General features: G+C 30.8%; 1 protein-coding gene across 10 annotated transcripts in view; it reads left to right on the plus strand.

Moving 5' to 3' along the window:
- The window catches only part of LOC103573099 (four and a half LIM domains protein 2), a 50,540-nt gene extending 36,422 nt beyond the window's left edge, over positions 1–14,118 (plus strand). For 6 of the 10 annotated variants that reach the window (XM_008551981.3, XM_008551979.3, XM_008551974.3 and 3 more), the window contains 5 exons: positions 4,902–5,102; positions 5,825–5,999; positions 10,884–11,053; positions 11,223–11,409; positions 12,219–14,118. In XM_008551981.3, the coding sequence (XP_008550203.1) occupies positions 4,902–5,102; positions 5,825–5,999; positions 10,884–11,053; positions 11,223–11,409; positions 12,219–12,379 (894 nt within the window). In that variant the 3' untranslated portion in view covers positions 12,380–14,118. Of the gene's footprint in view, positions 1–3,759; positions 4,165–4,621; positions 4,718–4,901; positions 5,103–5,824; positions 6,000–6,084; positions 7,964–10,883; positions 11,054–11,222; positions 11,410–12,218 lie in introns of those variants that run through there. The other 4 variants (XM_008551983.3, XM_008551984.3, XM_008551982.3 and 1 more) reach the window with 4 other exon arrangements.
- Positions 14,119–15,600: the final 1,482 nt, after the last annotated feature.

Consider the following 15,600-nt stretch of genomic DNA (forward strand, 5'->3'; position numbering starts at 1 on the left):
TGAAATAACAATTACTCCTGCGCCATGTTTGTCTTATCATGGGCCGGCGATGGTGGAAAATCCAAGTTTTCACGATTCTCTTTGCGGAATCAGTCACTCGACAGACATCAGAATGCCTTCTAGTGCACGAAATAAACTGGAAAATCTTCACGAATACAGCTTGAGAGTACGTAGTGAATTGAAGTCACATGGCTACGCGGATGGAAGCACTTTGTCGGAGCTGAGTAGTCGTGATCTACGAAGCGTATCACGGGCGGATTCCAGACTTAGTTTGGATTTTGAGTTGATCGAGAAGGATGCCGATGAACCTTGGCAGGGGCTGGTTGACGGCACGCGAGATCAATTGACTATGATACTTACGGGAATTGATTTAAATGATTTTGATAAAACTTCAGCTTATGATGATAATGATGATGGTTATGATGACGACGAGGACGATGGGTTAATTCTTGAAGAAATAATTGAACCTGATAAATTAATAACAGAGGAAGAGACTCGTAAAAATGAAATATTTAAACCTGTAGCAATTTTCCCGAAAAATTTATCAGCTTCCAGTTCGTCGATAGAATTGAGCACGACATTTGAAAATGATTCGGGCAATGAATTACCAACGAAAGAACACTTTAGACACGTGCCAGTGGTTGCCATGAGGCATAATGGAGAATCCTCTTCGTCAGCTCACTCCTCGTTTGAGGATCCTCGTGTTTGTAGAAAATTATTGCCGAAAAAAAGTTGCATTAAGAATAAAGGAGCTGAATTCAAGTCGCCGGATCACTCGACAACGACGGCTGAGATAACTTCAATGAGTTTTAAAGAGGGGCTTCCGTCGAATGAAAATGTCTTTTCAGTTTCAAATAATGATAGTGCCTTGTCGATAGATAGGGATGCGACGAATGGAGAAAAGGAAATTGAAGAACGTGGTACCAGTCCAATTTCACATTACAGTCAAAAAAGGCAGAAAGTTAGGCAGACTAGTGTTTTGCGAAAGTCAACGAGGCTTAAATCGAAGAACGCGGAAATAAGTAAATCTGCGGAAAATTTGAGCACTAAAAAATTAACTAAAAGACAACGAGATCCAGAGAGACGAAAATCCGATATTTCGATACAGACTACTACTAATAGCGAGTATTATCGTGATGAATGGACAAATACGTCACCTACTGACAGTGAAAAATCGATGTCAACAAGTAGATCAAGTTTGGTGTCAGTTGAAGTGCAGACGAGTTTTGAAGCCGACGATTATAATGATAATCATAATGACGTTTCTGGATGGAAATATTTTCAGCCAAAGTCTGAGAGTAAAAAGGATGGTTGGATGAAAAACGGAAAAAGGTCGTTTGTGAGTAAACGTTTTCCTAAATCACGATCGCTCGATGATCACTACACGAACGAGTCTATTGAACCCGATAACTCTGACCGGCGACTCCATTACAAGGAGACCGATTTACGATTTAGAGCGAATAATTCCAGGCTAGAGGTTTCTACTGCAGCAGCAGCAGCTCCTAGTAACACGATTACTAGGGATGCTGAGACTAGGAATAGTTGGCGACCCTCCATAATGCAGGGCAGTGAAGAGGATTCTGTCGATGAAGAAGAATTTGTGGATGCTGAAGATGAAAGTATTTTACAAGCTACAGGACCCATTGAATACTGCATACCTAGCGTTGAATCTAGTAAAGCTTTTTGGGTAAATTTTATTTTTATTTATAAAAAAAATAAATTCAATAAACGCCAAGCAATTATTTTTAAAAGTATATCTAAATATAAAATCATTTTATTTTATATTCTATCTATTTATTTATTTTTTTCATGTGGACGTGAAATCAATTATATTTATAAATAATTTATTAAAAAAATCATTTAAAAGACAAATTTTTCAACAGGAAAATATTTTTTTTTTTTTTGCTAAAAAAACAAATTTATTTTAAAATCCATTTGTTATTCAAAAATACTTAAGTATTTAGCTATTTATGATTTAATATTCACACTCTTGAGTTGAGTGACGACGCAGCCACGCATATTTTGTGGTGCCGGGTGACTCTGTTCATAGCGTGAGGCAGACGAAAATAATATCTAAATCGTAAGAATTCAATTACGTGGGTGGGAACGACCGTCCGAGTATGAAAGACGATAGTGATTTTTTTTTTATATCATGGATGCTTATGGATCCTTACAAGCTCAGCAATGTCACACAGAATTATAAAACTTTTTTTTAAAAATAATATTTAACTTGCATCTTTGCGTCACGCCTTTACAATAACAGTTTCATCATGTATTTATAATTATCTGCATACACTTTTGCGATTCCTAATTCGTAAAATGATGATCAATTAATCAAATAAACTCGAGGCAAACTATTCATAATTTATTGCCTGTTCAAGCTGCTTTGAATAATAAATGCCAAACAATAATAATAATAATAATAATAATAATAATAATAATAATAATAATAATAATAATAATAATAATAATAATAATAATAATAATAATAATAATAATAATAATAATAATTACTATGTCGTCAATGTCACAGCTTGCAGATAATTCATATGAAGTCAATGTCAATAGAATTTATCAGCTCACAGTAAAAGATATATTTGTCATATTTAATCTAATATTTTGTTATCAATACTTGAAAGACTAAACTATTTAAATAAATCTCATGTTACTAGACTTATTCATCAGTATGAAGAAAAAAAGTATTAAATAAAATGAATAATATATTGAGTACACGTGGGTGTACCAGACATTGGTGATGCGTGGAAAATGCCGACCTACTTGCGCACATCTTTTTATGTAATTTTTTAAATCCCCACTCTGTAAAATCCTTTTGAGTATCTATCTCGCGATGTTAATGTCAAAATCCGGCATGATGTCTGAAAACCACCTGCTTGGCACAACATCAAAATGTCGTGAACATTGTCTTAACTTTCTTTTTATTCTTTTTAACTTTATGTCATGACTAAAAAAATTTATACAACTTTGAAATTTTTTTCCTCATAAAATTTTTATACTGCTAATAAAAAACTTTTGACATTTATTCCATATACCTGCTAATAATTATTTATAAACATTTGATTTCCAAAAAAAAAAAAAAAATTAATCTTCTGATAAAGAAGACAATAAATAAATTAAATTAATTTTCATTAAAAACGATAAGAATTTATTCTCGGTTTAAGTTAAAGTGATACAGACTGGAATTCGTGGTGTTTCCTGATCTGAGTTTAGTTTGCGTAAACGTCAGGTACTAAAATAAATTTCGTCTTGTGTATAGTAGTGCTTTTAAGATGGAGAGAGAGAGAAAGACTGAGAGGAAGAAAGATAAGTAGTCGGTGAAGGAGATGAAAAATAAAAGAGATAAGAAGGAAAGAGAAGAAATAATGATAGTAGCTGTATGTTGATGAGAATACCGCGAAAAATATCATTGGACGTGCGGTAGTGTGTAAGCTGTCCGCGGAGAAAAGTTGCACCCGGCACACATGCATCGCCGGTAGCGGCAGGCGACAAGACGATGGATGAGGAGGTCGGTATTAACTGACAACCAACGGCACGACCACGAAGACGAGGATGACGGTGACGACCAAGAAGATGAACGTTAAATAACGGTGGTGGGACTGAGTTAGACATTAACATTTAAAAAGAGAGTAGGGGCATACATAGGCAAGGGATCATGATCAAGTTGGGACAAGGGGTAAGAGACGGACTCTGGAATCGTCGGGACGCTGAAAATAGCGTCTCGATATGAGGATGACGCCCAACGCATTCTGTTCCTAGATTTCAGTCAGTTCGCAAACCTCCAAGGGAACAACGCGGTACTTTCTACTAAATTCACTCCGCTTTAATTTATTTATTAACTTATTTATTTATTTAATTAACTGCTGTTATTTAACGAATCGATTTTAATTTTCAAACTTTAAATTGTCCGGCGATAAATAAAAAAAAAAAAAACGAGTTTGTCGTTTGTACGTTTATTTGTTGTTGAACGTTACGAGACTGCAATCGAGCGAGAATGGCGGATGTAGACAGTGTAGTGTACACGACCACGGAGCGAAAGGTTCGCAAAGTGAAGAAGACGACCAAGCGCAGGGAGAGCCACGACCAGAACGCGGAGGTCACGATCACCGAGGTCGACAGCACTCAGAACAACCATCACGCCATCGAAGAGTATGTGCTGGCTGAAAACGCTAGATTCGCGTCCTTTCAATTACATTTTCACTTTTTTTTTTTTTTTCTATATCTTATCACGAGTTGATTCACGTGTCTTACGAGAGGGGAGGCTTTGCTGACTGCTGAGGTTGCGAGGTCTCCCTGACAAACGTGATAACAACTCTGGGTTCCAAGACACCCCATGACACGGGTCTATTTATTTTCTTAGAATGAAGAGGTACCAAAAAAAAGGCCGTTATCAGACAAGGGTTCTCCACTCAAAATGTCAAAAACACAATCAATTATGATGAAAATCTATAATACCTATATATTTTTTTTATTCATGCCAAAGATAAATATAAAAAATGATCATATTTATATACTATTATGACAGAAAAAAAAATATAAAAAATTTATGTATAAAATTATTTCTAGTAACACTTTTTTTTGATAACTCCAAAATTATTACCTTTAAAGGGCTAAAATATAAATGTGTCATATACATTTATTAAATATATATATGTATATATAAATATTATTCAGCCAGCACATACAACAGCACTCACACAAGGTACATATCTCAGTGTGACAAAAAAATATGAATACACCCAAAAAAAAATTACTATAAAACTCAAATTTCATACTCTAAAAATATCTCATCGCCAGATAAATTTAAAAAAATCAATTAGTCCAATTAAGTGACTCCGATAACTGTAATTAACTAATTATTAATAAAAAAAATTTATTTGTTGCAGTTGATTTTCAGTGGCGAGTACACAAAGGCAATGAACAAGGATTGGCACAGCGGTCACTTCTGTTGTTGGCAGTGCGACGAGTCCTTGACCGGACAGCGTTACGTCCTGCGCGACGAGCATCCCTACTGCATCAAGTGCTACGAAAGCGTATTTGCAAACGGCTGCGAGGAGTGCAACAAGATCATCGGTATCGACTCAAAGGTACGAAGACCGAGACCAAAAATAAAAAATTATAATACATAAAAAACAAAACCTAATTTTTACCAAGTCCTGTTGTCATGTACAATTCTGCAAAATGCAAGACCCGAATAAAACAGTAATAACAATAATAATAATAAGAGTAGGGTAGTACTTAAGCTTATTTGGTGCCAACGTAATAATTGCATTTTGGTGCCAATGGACGACATTATAATGTCGGTATAACTAATGTAGTAATGTAAAAACATAAACGAAGATACTATACGGAACAGCAAGAGACACGGGTGTCGGCTTACTCACTCCTCGAAATAGAAACACCCGATGCAGACATCGTTGCCTTTTGCTGTAGTAACCATACAGTATATCTTATCGCTTGCTTATTTTCGTCTTCTCCCACCGACGCGATAGACCGACTAACATCATTTTCATACTCCATAGTTCGTTACACATACATAGATATATAAATAAATATACATTTAGCGGTGTAATTTGTAAATTTCGTTTGGACCGTGCCAAATAATTATTAAACAAAAATAATAATTTCCAATGACACTAAACCGAGTTAACTTGCCAAAATATTGTTTGTTATGTTATAAAACCAGGCGATAAACAACTTAGGACGTAATATGAGACAATGTAATGATTGCCGTTTTTTTGGACACTGTCATGTAAATATCATATATAGCGATGATAATTTTGAAACAAATTTAATAATATTTTCACAGGATCTTTCGTACAAGGACAAGCACTGGCACGAGGCTTGTTTCCTCTGCAACAAGTGCAGGGTCTCTTTGGTGGACAAACAATTTGGAAGCAAGGTCGACAAGATTTATTGTGGCAATTGTTACGATGCCCAGTTCGCAAGCCGTTGCGATGGATGCGGCGAGATCTTCCGCGCTGGTATGTTATTAATTATACTTAATTTATTAGTAACCCTTAGTTTATTATTTGAATACGAGGGATATAATATTCCAAGTTTAAAACTTTAAATTAAATTAATATTAATTTTTTTTAATTAAAATTTTTGACACAATGTTAATAAAAGTATTTAATTAAAATCAGTTATTTAATGTGAATTAATTTAGAGTCTACTTCAATATGCAATAAATCACAATTCAAGATCATATAGTGAACTGACAGAGAATATTAACGATCGATGATTGATTAAATTTAACAATTTAATTGCTATCACAGTAGCGAAGCCTCTCAATTCAATTTCGTTGGATTAATGAATATACGAACAATCCACTGAGTGCTTGTAATTTTTTTTTTTTATTTCTTATTATTTTATCTCGTTCACATTCGTATCTTATTAAGGTAAACGAGTCAAGGCTTATGCGATTAGACATTGACAATTATCACAACCAGTCTCAACCTCTCAGTCATCAATACGAGTGTGACATTTTTTCATTAAATTAGTCCTTAAATATACCGATTTAAAATAAGTCTTTTAATTAATAAATAAATCCGATACAAATGTCTTACTATTTTTAAATGCCCGAGCTTATTAAGTCTCTTAAGTAAAAGATTAAATTGTAATTATAAATTTTATAGTATGATGACATGAGACATAGCATAGCCAAACTAAACGAAGCAGTTAATTTAAAAAAAAATTTTTTTTTTTACTAAATAAATATATATAATAAAGTCTAGGAATACTTTTGACTATGTAAATAGACAAGAGTAGTTTATACGTAAATATATAACTATGTATACATAGAAAGTGTATCAACTGTCGAGTATATTATGTATATAGTTGATATAGTACTTGATAATAGAACAAATGAAGATTCATTCATGAATAAAACAAAATGTAAATAGTATTATAAATTGTATAACGAAAGCCTTATTCACCGGCAGAATCCCCTTGTGTACGTGTTTTATATATATCTATACAATGTATGTATTTTATAACCACTACGGAATTATTGCGCCTGCTCAATAATTTACTCTACATAATGATAATAAGACAAGAATATTAAACCCGCAGTGGCCTATAAGCTTGCGGGCTTACCACAGATTTTATTTTTTTTATATTATTTATTTTAATATTCTATCGCCGAATTCAATTACTAGTTTCATAATATTTTTTTTTTAACTCTTTACATCCATAATTAATTTATTTTTCGATTTAATTAAGACGTTAATTTTAATAAGTGACGCAGTAATAATGATATGTATGTACTTAGTGTGAATATGGATATTAGTTTTTATAAAATAGGAAATGGTATTAAATGTTGGCTAGACCGCGTGGCGCATTAAAGTATCACAAAAGTTTAAATGTATGTGTGTTGTCGAGTAAAATCAAGGTAATTCAAGAGTAGATAAGACTGGGAGAGGTTTAAATGACGGTACGAGTAGAGAAATAAAGGAGAGAGTGAGAAAGAATAGGAGGTAGAGAGTAGGATAATCGAGGATGGAAGAGACTTTGAGAAGGAAAAGGTTTTAAATGGTTTGTGGGTGGGGATAACGCGGGTTCTTTCAATAAGTATCTCGGCACATCGATGATCACGGCTTACTTCGCGTATAGTAATCACTCTACTTGCGGCTGGTATACTTTGCTGGATAAATTTTCGATTTATTTAGTATCGTTAAACAAGTGTTGTTGTACTTTATTTTTTAAAAACCGGGTAAGATAAGTATAAATATAAAAGTAAAAATGGCGACAGAGGCATTGAGAGAACGTTTATCGACAAATTTACGTTTCACAACAAAAACAATAAATGAAGACCGAATTAAAAGGGCTAAAGAAAAAGATGAAGATGTCGCGATATTTAGTATGATTCCTGTCGAAGGCGATCCAAGATTTCGATGTTGTTTAGGACGCGATTGCAGAATTGGTGATTGGAAAAAAGCTGAACCAGGTATTGGCTCATGTTTTAATAATTTTTTTAATTTTTACAATAATATGATATTTAAATGTAGCGATTATTTAAATAAAAATATATGTTATTAAATTTAAAAGTGATTGAAAATAATTAAAGGTCGTAACTGATAGTAATGTGGGCCGAGGCGCGCATTAATACGTCATGCAATAGCAACCGGTCGATTTCTTCAACGAGCCTGTACCGAGGTGTATAGCCTTATCGGGTATACCAAGTGTGATTTTTTTTTATGTACAAAATCATGTGTTGCATTTATGACTGCGTGGATTGGCTGTGCTCTGTGTACAAAGTAAATAAGACACACTTTACTAATTGATAGTTACTTACGGTGACGATGTTTTCTTTATTTTTTAAACTCTTTGCGTTTATGTTTACTTTCATTACGGCTTAGCGATCGATCGAAAGCTTGCCTTGACATCTGTACCATGACTACGGTTGACCTTTTCCTGTACCGACCAATTTGGATCGGATTTCTTGTTAATTAATATCCGAACAATGTAAACAATTATGTAAACAATCTATAAGTATAATTGAAGAAATTTTTTGATAATTATTTACGCTTTGTAATTCAGTATTGAAGTATTTATTTTAATTACTTTCGATGGATACTTCAAGTAATTAACATTATAGAAAAAAATTTCGTCAGAATTATTTGAATGTAAATTAAAATTTAAAATTAAGTAATAGAAGGTTGATAATTTTGAAAAATAGTCTAAAATTTATACTGAAATAAAATGACAGTTAACATTTAACGTGGTATATACTTGTGACCAAGTTGCGACAATCGGCCTTGAGGCCCATCTGAGTTTATACATATACGGAGGTGGTCTGGACATTCTGACGTCATTTTGCGGTCCTACTGAGTCATCGATAAATATTTTTTAAAATAAATAATAAGTTAAATTGTTAATGAGTATTAATATAATTGTAAATACTTCCGCATTATTTAAATAAATTACTTAAAAATACATAAAATATTTAAATTGGTACTGATAAATAAAAAAACATTAAAGTAATATATGAGAAAAGTACGGAAAAATTAATCAACTGTAAACAAGTTTGTAAAAGATAAACATGTGTAATTTACTTTCGGACGTGATATCATTAATCGTATCGTCTTGTGGCTAATCGTCCGAGTTAGATCATCAGTGAAAATAAATACGTAAAAAAATTCGTTAAAATTTATTGCTTGAGATAAATTTCTTTTTTTAGATAAAAAACTAAAAAAAACATTTTTAACACGATTATTATTAAAATTTTTTTATCGATTGTCGCGTCTACTGATTTTGGCAGTTGATTGGAGTAGAAATTAAAAAATTTATTGTTTATTTAATTATTGACGCTAATTAAAAAAAAGGGAAAAATAAACATGATATGTAGAGTCCATTTAAAAATATTGATAAAAAAAAATATAAAAATATGAGGAAAAAAAAAAAAGTGATAAATTAATCAATATATCATTTATCATATCTTTAAACGGTTAATAAATTTAAATAAAATAAATTTAATGGTAATTTTTATAAAATTGAAGTTAAATCCGTACTCGCGTTGCTGTTAATTGAAAAATGAATAGCCATGCAGGGAATGAGTCTAAAATTGGATGTGTCATCGTTAAAAAAAAAAAAAAATAAAAGGGATGGTGACACACAATTCTTTAGAGAACGAAAAAAAAATTAAATTACCTAATTTAGTTGCCCGCCTATTGTTCATGTGAGGCAGACTTTTAAAAGCAAATGTGCAATTTAGTTGGTAAAAATAAAACAAAAGTGAATTCTATGACTTTTATTTATAAATTTACATGATTGATTTTTTTTTTTTCAAGCTTTTGTTTTTTTTTTATTTTTTATGGGTTGAGTACAAGGCAAATATGTTGTTAATGGAACCGGTAAAACGACTTTACAGATTTTTCACATCAGCGTTCCAAAAATTCAGGTCAATCGGATTCATGCACTTGTTCGATATCAAAAATGGAAAAAAAAATTGTGATTTATTGTATCACTTATTGATGCATCTGTTTCTCTGATTCCAATTTAAATCTTTAATGGTTCGCATTCCATAATAGGCACGTGCTATGTACAAACAAGTATTTATTATAATGCGTAGGTGACAATCTTAACATTTTAATTGCTTTTTAATATTTATTATAATTTTAAAATAAGCAATTAATTATCTTAACTTTCAAATTTACATAAAAATAAAAATAAAAAAAAATTTTATTTTGTTATCGTTATTACACATTGTAAAAAGAACGGTGTTAAAAATGGACTCAATTTAACACCACGGTGTTAAAATGAAATAGGTAGTGTAATTTGCGGTGTTCAATTGGTGTCAAAAAAAATTCAAAGTATAGAAATTCGAAAAAATAAATGCATGAACTATAAAAAAAAATTTAATGGATATTATCAGGAGGGAATTTCAACTTTGCAATATACTTATTTATGTTATACGTAATTTTTTAAAAAATTACAAAATTTTACACCCAACATGTCAATTATTATTGATTTAATTAATTAATAAAACCACTTTTTACTGTAGTAATCGAGTAAGTAAAAATTTTCTACACCAAAAGATATTTTAACACCGAAAATTTTAACACCTACACTACCTGCTTACTCCGGTTTTTTTTTGTATAGTGTAGAGATAGCGTAAAATAATATTGCAAATTGATTTTAGAGCCAGACATAACGCCAAAAGGAAGAGATACGTAAACATGAATTATTTAAATTTACAAGATGTTTTCATTAGACCAAGCCCTTTTTGACCCATCTTGTGGGTTGAACATTTGCTCTCACTAGTCTAGATGTATTTGTACTATCTCGTTTATCTTTAATTAAATACAAAGTTATTCTGTTTATTTACACACCTCTTTGGGTGTTGTTGTTGTTTCTATGTTTGCTAGGTACCAAGAAGATGGAATACAAGACTCGACAGTGGCACGAGAAATGTTTTTGCTGCGTCGTATGCAAGAATCCCATTGGTACAAAGAGCTTCATTCCGCGCGAGCAGGAAATTTACTGTGCCGGTTGTTACGAGGATAAATTTGCCACTCGTTGCGTCAAGTGTAATAAGGTAATTGTTTAAATATATATTTTTGATAATGTAAATGTTTATGTAAATTGGGTGGTTATTAAATTTACAAACATGTGGACACCGAAGTCTCGTTTATTGCCGACAAATTTATGGTAATTTAATACACATATTTATTTATGGTATTTATATATTTGTTTTATTGACGTAGATTATCACCAGCGGTGGCGTAACATACAAGAATGAACCATGGCACAGAGATTGTTTCACTTGCAGCCATTGTAACAATTCACTGGCAGGCCAGCGATTTACTTCACGCGATGATAAGCCGTACTGTGCTGAATGTTTTGGCGAGCTTTTTGCCAAGAGGTGTACAGCTTGCACGAAACCAATCACTGGTTAGTAATAAAATTACAATTGTTTAGATTCTTTAATTTTTGAAATGTAGAAGAGGGACAAAGTGGGCATCTTTAAAAAAATTTCAATACTGTTTTTTTTTTTCACTTCTACTATTTTTAGTTCGCGAATAATTATTTGGTATTAATATACGTATAAAAAAAATTTAGAGGGGGCAAAATGGGTTGACTTGAAAAAATTCAAAAACTCTAATTGATTTTACTTGATATTTTATTTTAATTGCAAAATAAACCCCTCAATTTTAGAATCTGTTATCTGAATAAATCTTGTCGATGTGAAATTAATTTTTATACATGAACTGTAAAAATTTTACAGTACAACCTGGTTATGAGTAACTGTTAGGGGCTGTAGGAAAAAAAATTTCTAAGAAACGGCTTACCCCTACTGTCTTTTACTCGATGATCGCTCGGTTTTCTGGATATGTGAGCGTCGTGGTTGTGTTTGTGCCCGCAGTCCTTTTATAAGACTAGACGTTTGTCATTTATCTACTAACAGACTTGGTTATCTTATAAAAAGACTGCAGAAATCTCCTTCACGACAACCGGAAAACTTCGTTAATGGAATTGGAGTGGGGCTGCCATTTCGAGTCAAGCGAAAAAGAATAAAGGGCGAGTCACTTATAATCAGGTTGTACTGTAATTACATGAGTGAGTATTATCGGGCTAGTTTAGGATTTTTAAATTTAAGCCTATTTTGCCCCTCTCTCTTATTTATTTGTTGAATTTTTTAAATGAAAAATAGTTATTTTATTTTCATTAATCAACTTGAGATATTTATTTAAAATTTATAGGCATCGGTGGCACACGTTTTATCTCGTTCGAGGACAGGCATTGGCACAATGACTGCTTCATCTGCGCTGGATGCAAAACCTCACTAGTCGGACGTGGATTCATAACTGACGGCGACGACATCATCTGTCCCGAGTGCGCCAAACAGAAGCTCTCGGAATGAAAAATTCGCGGCAAAATAATATAAAATAAAAACACCATCAAAAAAAGTATATTTAAAAAAAAAAAATAAATAAAATAACGAGTGTTGATGACGAGGAAATTGATAAACGAGGATTTAAGTTTATAGAGAATATAATACGTGTGAAAAATAAAATAACAATAAATAAATAACGACGTATTTAATAATACGAAATTTATCTCGCTATGATTTTAAATATTTATCAAACTTAATTTCACTATTACTTTTTTTTTGTTCTTGTTTTAAAAAATTTATTAAGATATGTTAATTTGCAATTAGTTTTATCACTAATTTGTTACTGTAATAGTCATTTGTAATTTCAACTTTTATTTTTAGCTCCTTAATAAATATTTAACACAACTCCAACATTGCTCGAGTTTTTTAAAAATATTTTTAATATTTCTCGAGTACTGTTGGATTTGGCTATTGTTTCAATGTATGAGCTTATAAAAAATATATTTAAAAATCTCTATATATATATATATATATATTTAAATATACATTATATATACCATAAATAAAACTGTCCCTATGGATCATAGTGGGAACAATGTGCAGTTGCCTTAAAAAATCAAATTGCTTAATATTAATATATATATATATTACACTATACGTATACTTAATAAATAACAATAAAAAAAAATTATAAAATTAACCTAATAGAAGCGAGCCAAGTTACAAGTGATCTTATAAATATTATTTCTTAACTTTTTTTTATTAAGCAAAAAAAAAAAAGAGAAATAAAAAGTCAGAAGAAAAAAATTTGCTAATCAATTTAACGACTTGTCAATTTATATTTTTATTTTATATCGAAATTAATTTATTCATTCATATTGATCCGTTTAGCCGCTCATTAGTACGGGAAATACGAGTCTGTAAATGACTAAATTGCATGCGGCTATTTAAGCGTTTAAAAATAATATATAGTAAAAGTAAATATTAAATTGCTACTGTACCAGAATATGGCAATAAATGAAATACTCACACTCACACTCACACTTACACATACACATGCACAATACAGACACACACGCACACACATAAACATACACAGTAATTTATTTTGTGATTAGTTACAAAACCAATCAACACATGACTATTGCTCGAACACAATTGCCAATTTACGCTTTTCGTGGAATTGTATCGAGGAAAAAAAAAGAAATTAAATTTTTTTTTGGTATTAAAAAATATGAACAAAGATAATTTTAATTGTCATATCACATCTGGACATTTATATAACGCACAGATATTTGATTATATGTATGTGTGCATTTAACAAACGAAATTTGAGGCCTTATTGTGATTACTATATTACCTATAATTCAATGAATATAACAAAAAAAAAATCTTACTGTTTTGAATAATAATAGTAATATTAATATTATTTATCATCAATAACATGTTCTATGTAAATTTATAATCAACCACAAGCGAAATAAGGAATTGAATTTAAATTGACATTATATAATTTTGTCATGTATAATAATTAAACAAACGAATGAATAATAATAACAATAACAAAAGCTTGAATTAATAATAACGACTATATATATATATATATAAATATATATATCATGACGAACCAATGACACTTGCTATGTAAACATTTAAAATCACTGACATCTACTAATCGTTTTTATTAGTAAATTATACATAATAAAATAATATAAAACTATAAATATAAATATAAATATGTGAAACGTGATTATGTACTCGAAACATCAAATTATCACGATGTAAAATTGATTAAATAAATGTTATTATTTACAAACTTAAAAAGCATTTAAATTTCATTTATTTCATAACTTTTTTTCCCTTAAAAATTGATTGTATCTGAATAAAACACGCAAGTTAATCATCCCCTCGTAAGATGGCAGCACTCGGTTATTCCGAATTTGCAACCCTTAGCAATCAGCTGTTTCGTAAATTTCACGGCTACAAAACCACGCGATTTATAATTACACGCACAAAAATAATATTTGCTTAATTGTATTTAATTATTACGGATTTGTTTACGGGTCGATAAATAAAACGTATGAAGAAGAGACGGAAAAAAACATATAATTATACAAATGTATCGGATTATTTTGTGGAAACAAATTTATTTAAAAGCTGAGTGGAAGTTACTGTTGTTTATATTTTATATTTTGTGTTTATTGTGATTTGATTATTTAATCATCATTTAATATTTGTGCAGCACTTAATTATTAACTGACAGTTTAATTTTCATGGATCACAGAAACTCTTCATCATCACGGTTTGTTTATTTAAACAAAATATAAATGTATATAAATGTTTTATCTTATTACTTTTTAGATATTTTATTTAAAAACTAAACATTTTCATTCGCGGTGTGTAAATATTTTTTAACGAGCACAAAATCATAATTGATTGTTTTCAATAAATATTGATAACAATTCCCAGTATTATTATTATTTTTAAATTTTTTAATGAAATATCCGTATCAATATTGAATTAAAATATTTATTTAGTATTTAATTTATATAAAAAATCGGGTGAGTTATTTTTTAACAGAATTAAAAAATTTAAGTGATATGTAGTAGCAACTTGGTAGATGGCACTACGCAGTCTAGTCAAGAGCTTTGAAATAAATCAACCGAAAAAATAATTGGACCGGTGTAGTTTTATCGAGTAAACGATGCATTCGACAACAGATCAATCCACTTTAAAAGTAACCAGACATTTGCTTACGATAAATTTATTATCTTTTATTTTAAAGGATCAATAGAGTGCAAAACAAGAGAGCTAGGATGTCGGACTAATTTAACAGTTAACTACTTGCTTGAAACTTTGTAACTCTACTAATATCCGTGTTTATCCTCAAAATAAATAATTCAATCGATTAAATATTGAGAGTGAGATCTTGACTAATTTGATAGATGATTGACTTAATAGAAAGTGGCTAGAAGATTAAATTAGGAAGATAAATTTTATCGATTTAAAGCTAAACGTCGTAGAATCGATACTTGGACTTAAACTTCTTAGTGGTGTAATGAACAGTCAACAATTTAAGACAAAGTACATGAACTTTTAGCTATTGATATTTTCTTCGCAATCAATATATTAATCTCAATCTTTGTTATAAGGACTTTTCGATCCGTATTTCAGCTCACGGATTCAGTAAACTTTTTTTGTGGGTTTCTATCCCAGTGGGATTGGAAAATATGACCGACACGTGAGAA

The sequence above is a fragment of the Microplitis demolitor genome, chromosome 8 (assembly GCF_026212275.2).
Source record: "Microplitis demolitor isolate Queensland-Clemson2020A chromosome 8, iyMicDemo2.1a, whole genome shotgun sequence".
NCBI classification, from domain to species: domain Eukaryota; kingdom Metazoa; phylum Arthropoda; class Insecta; order Hymenoptera; family Braconidae; genus Microplitis; species Microplitis demolitor.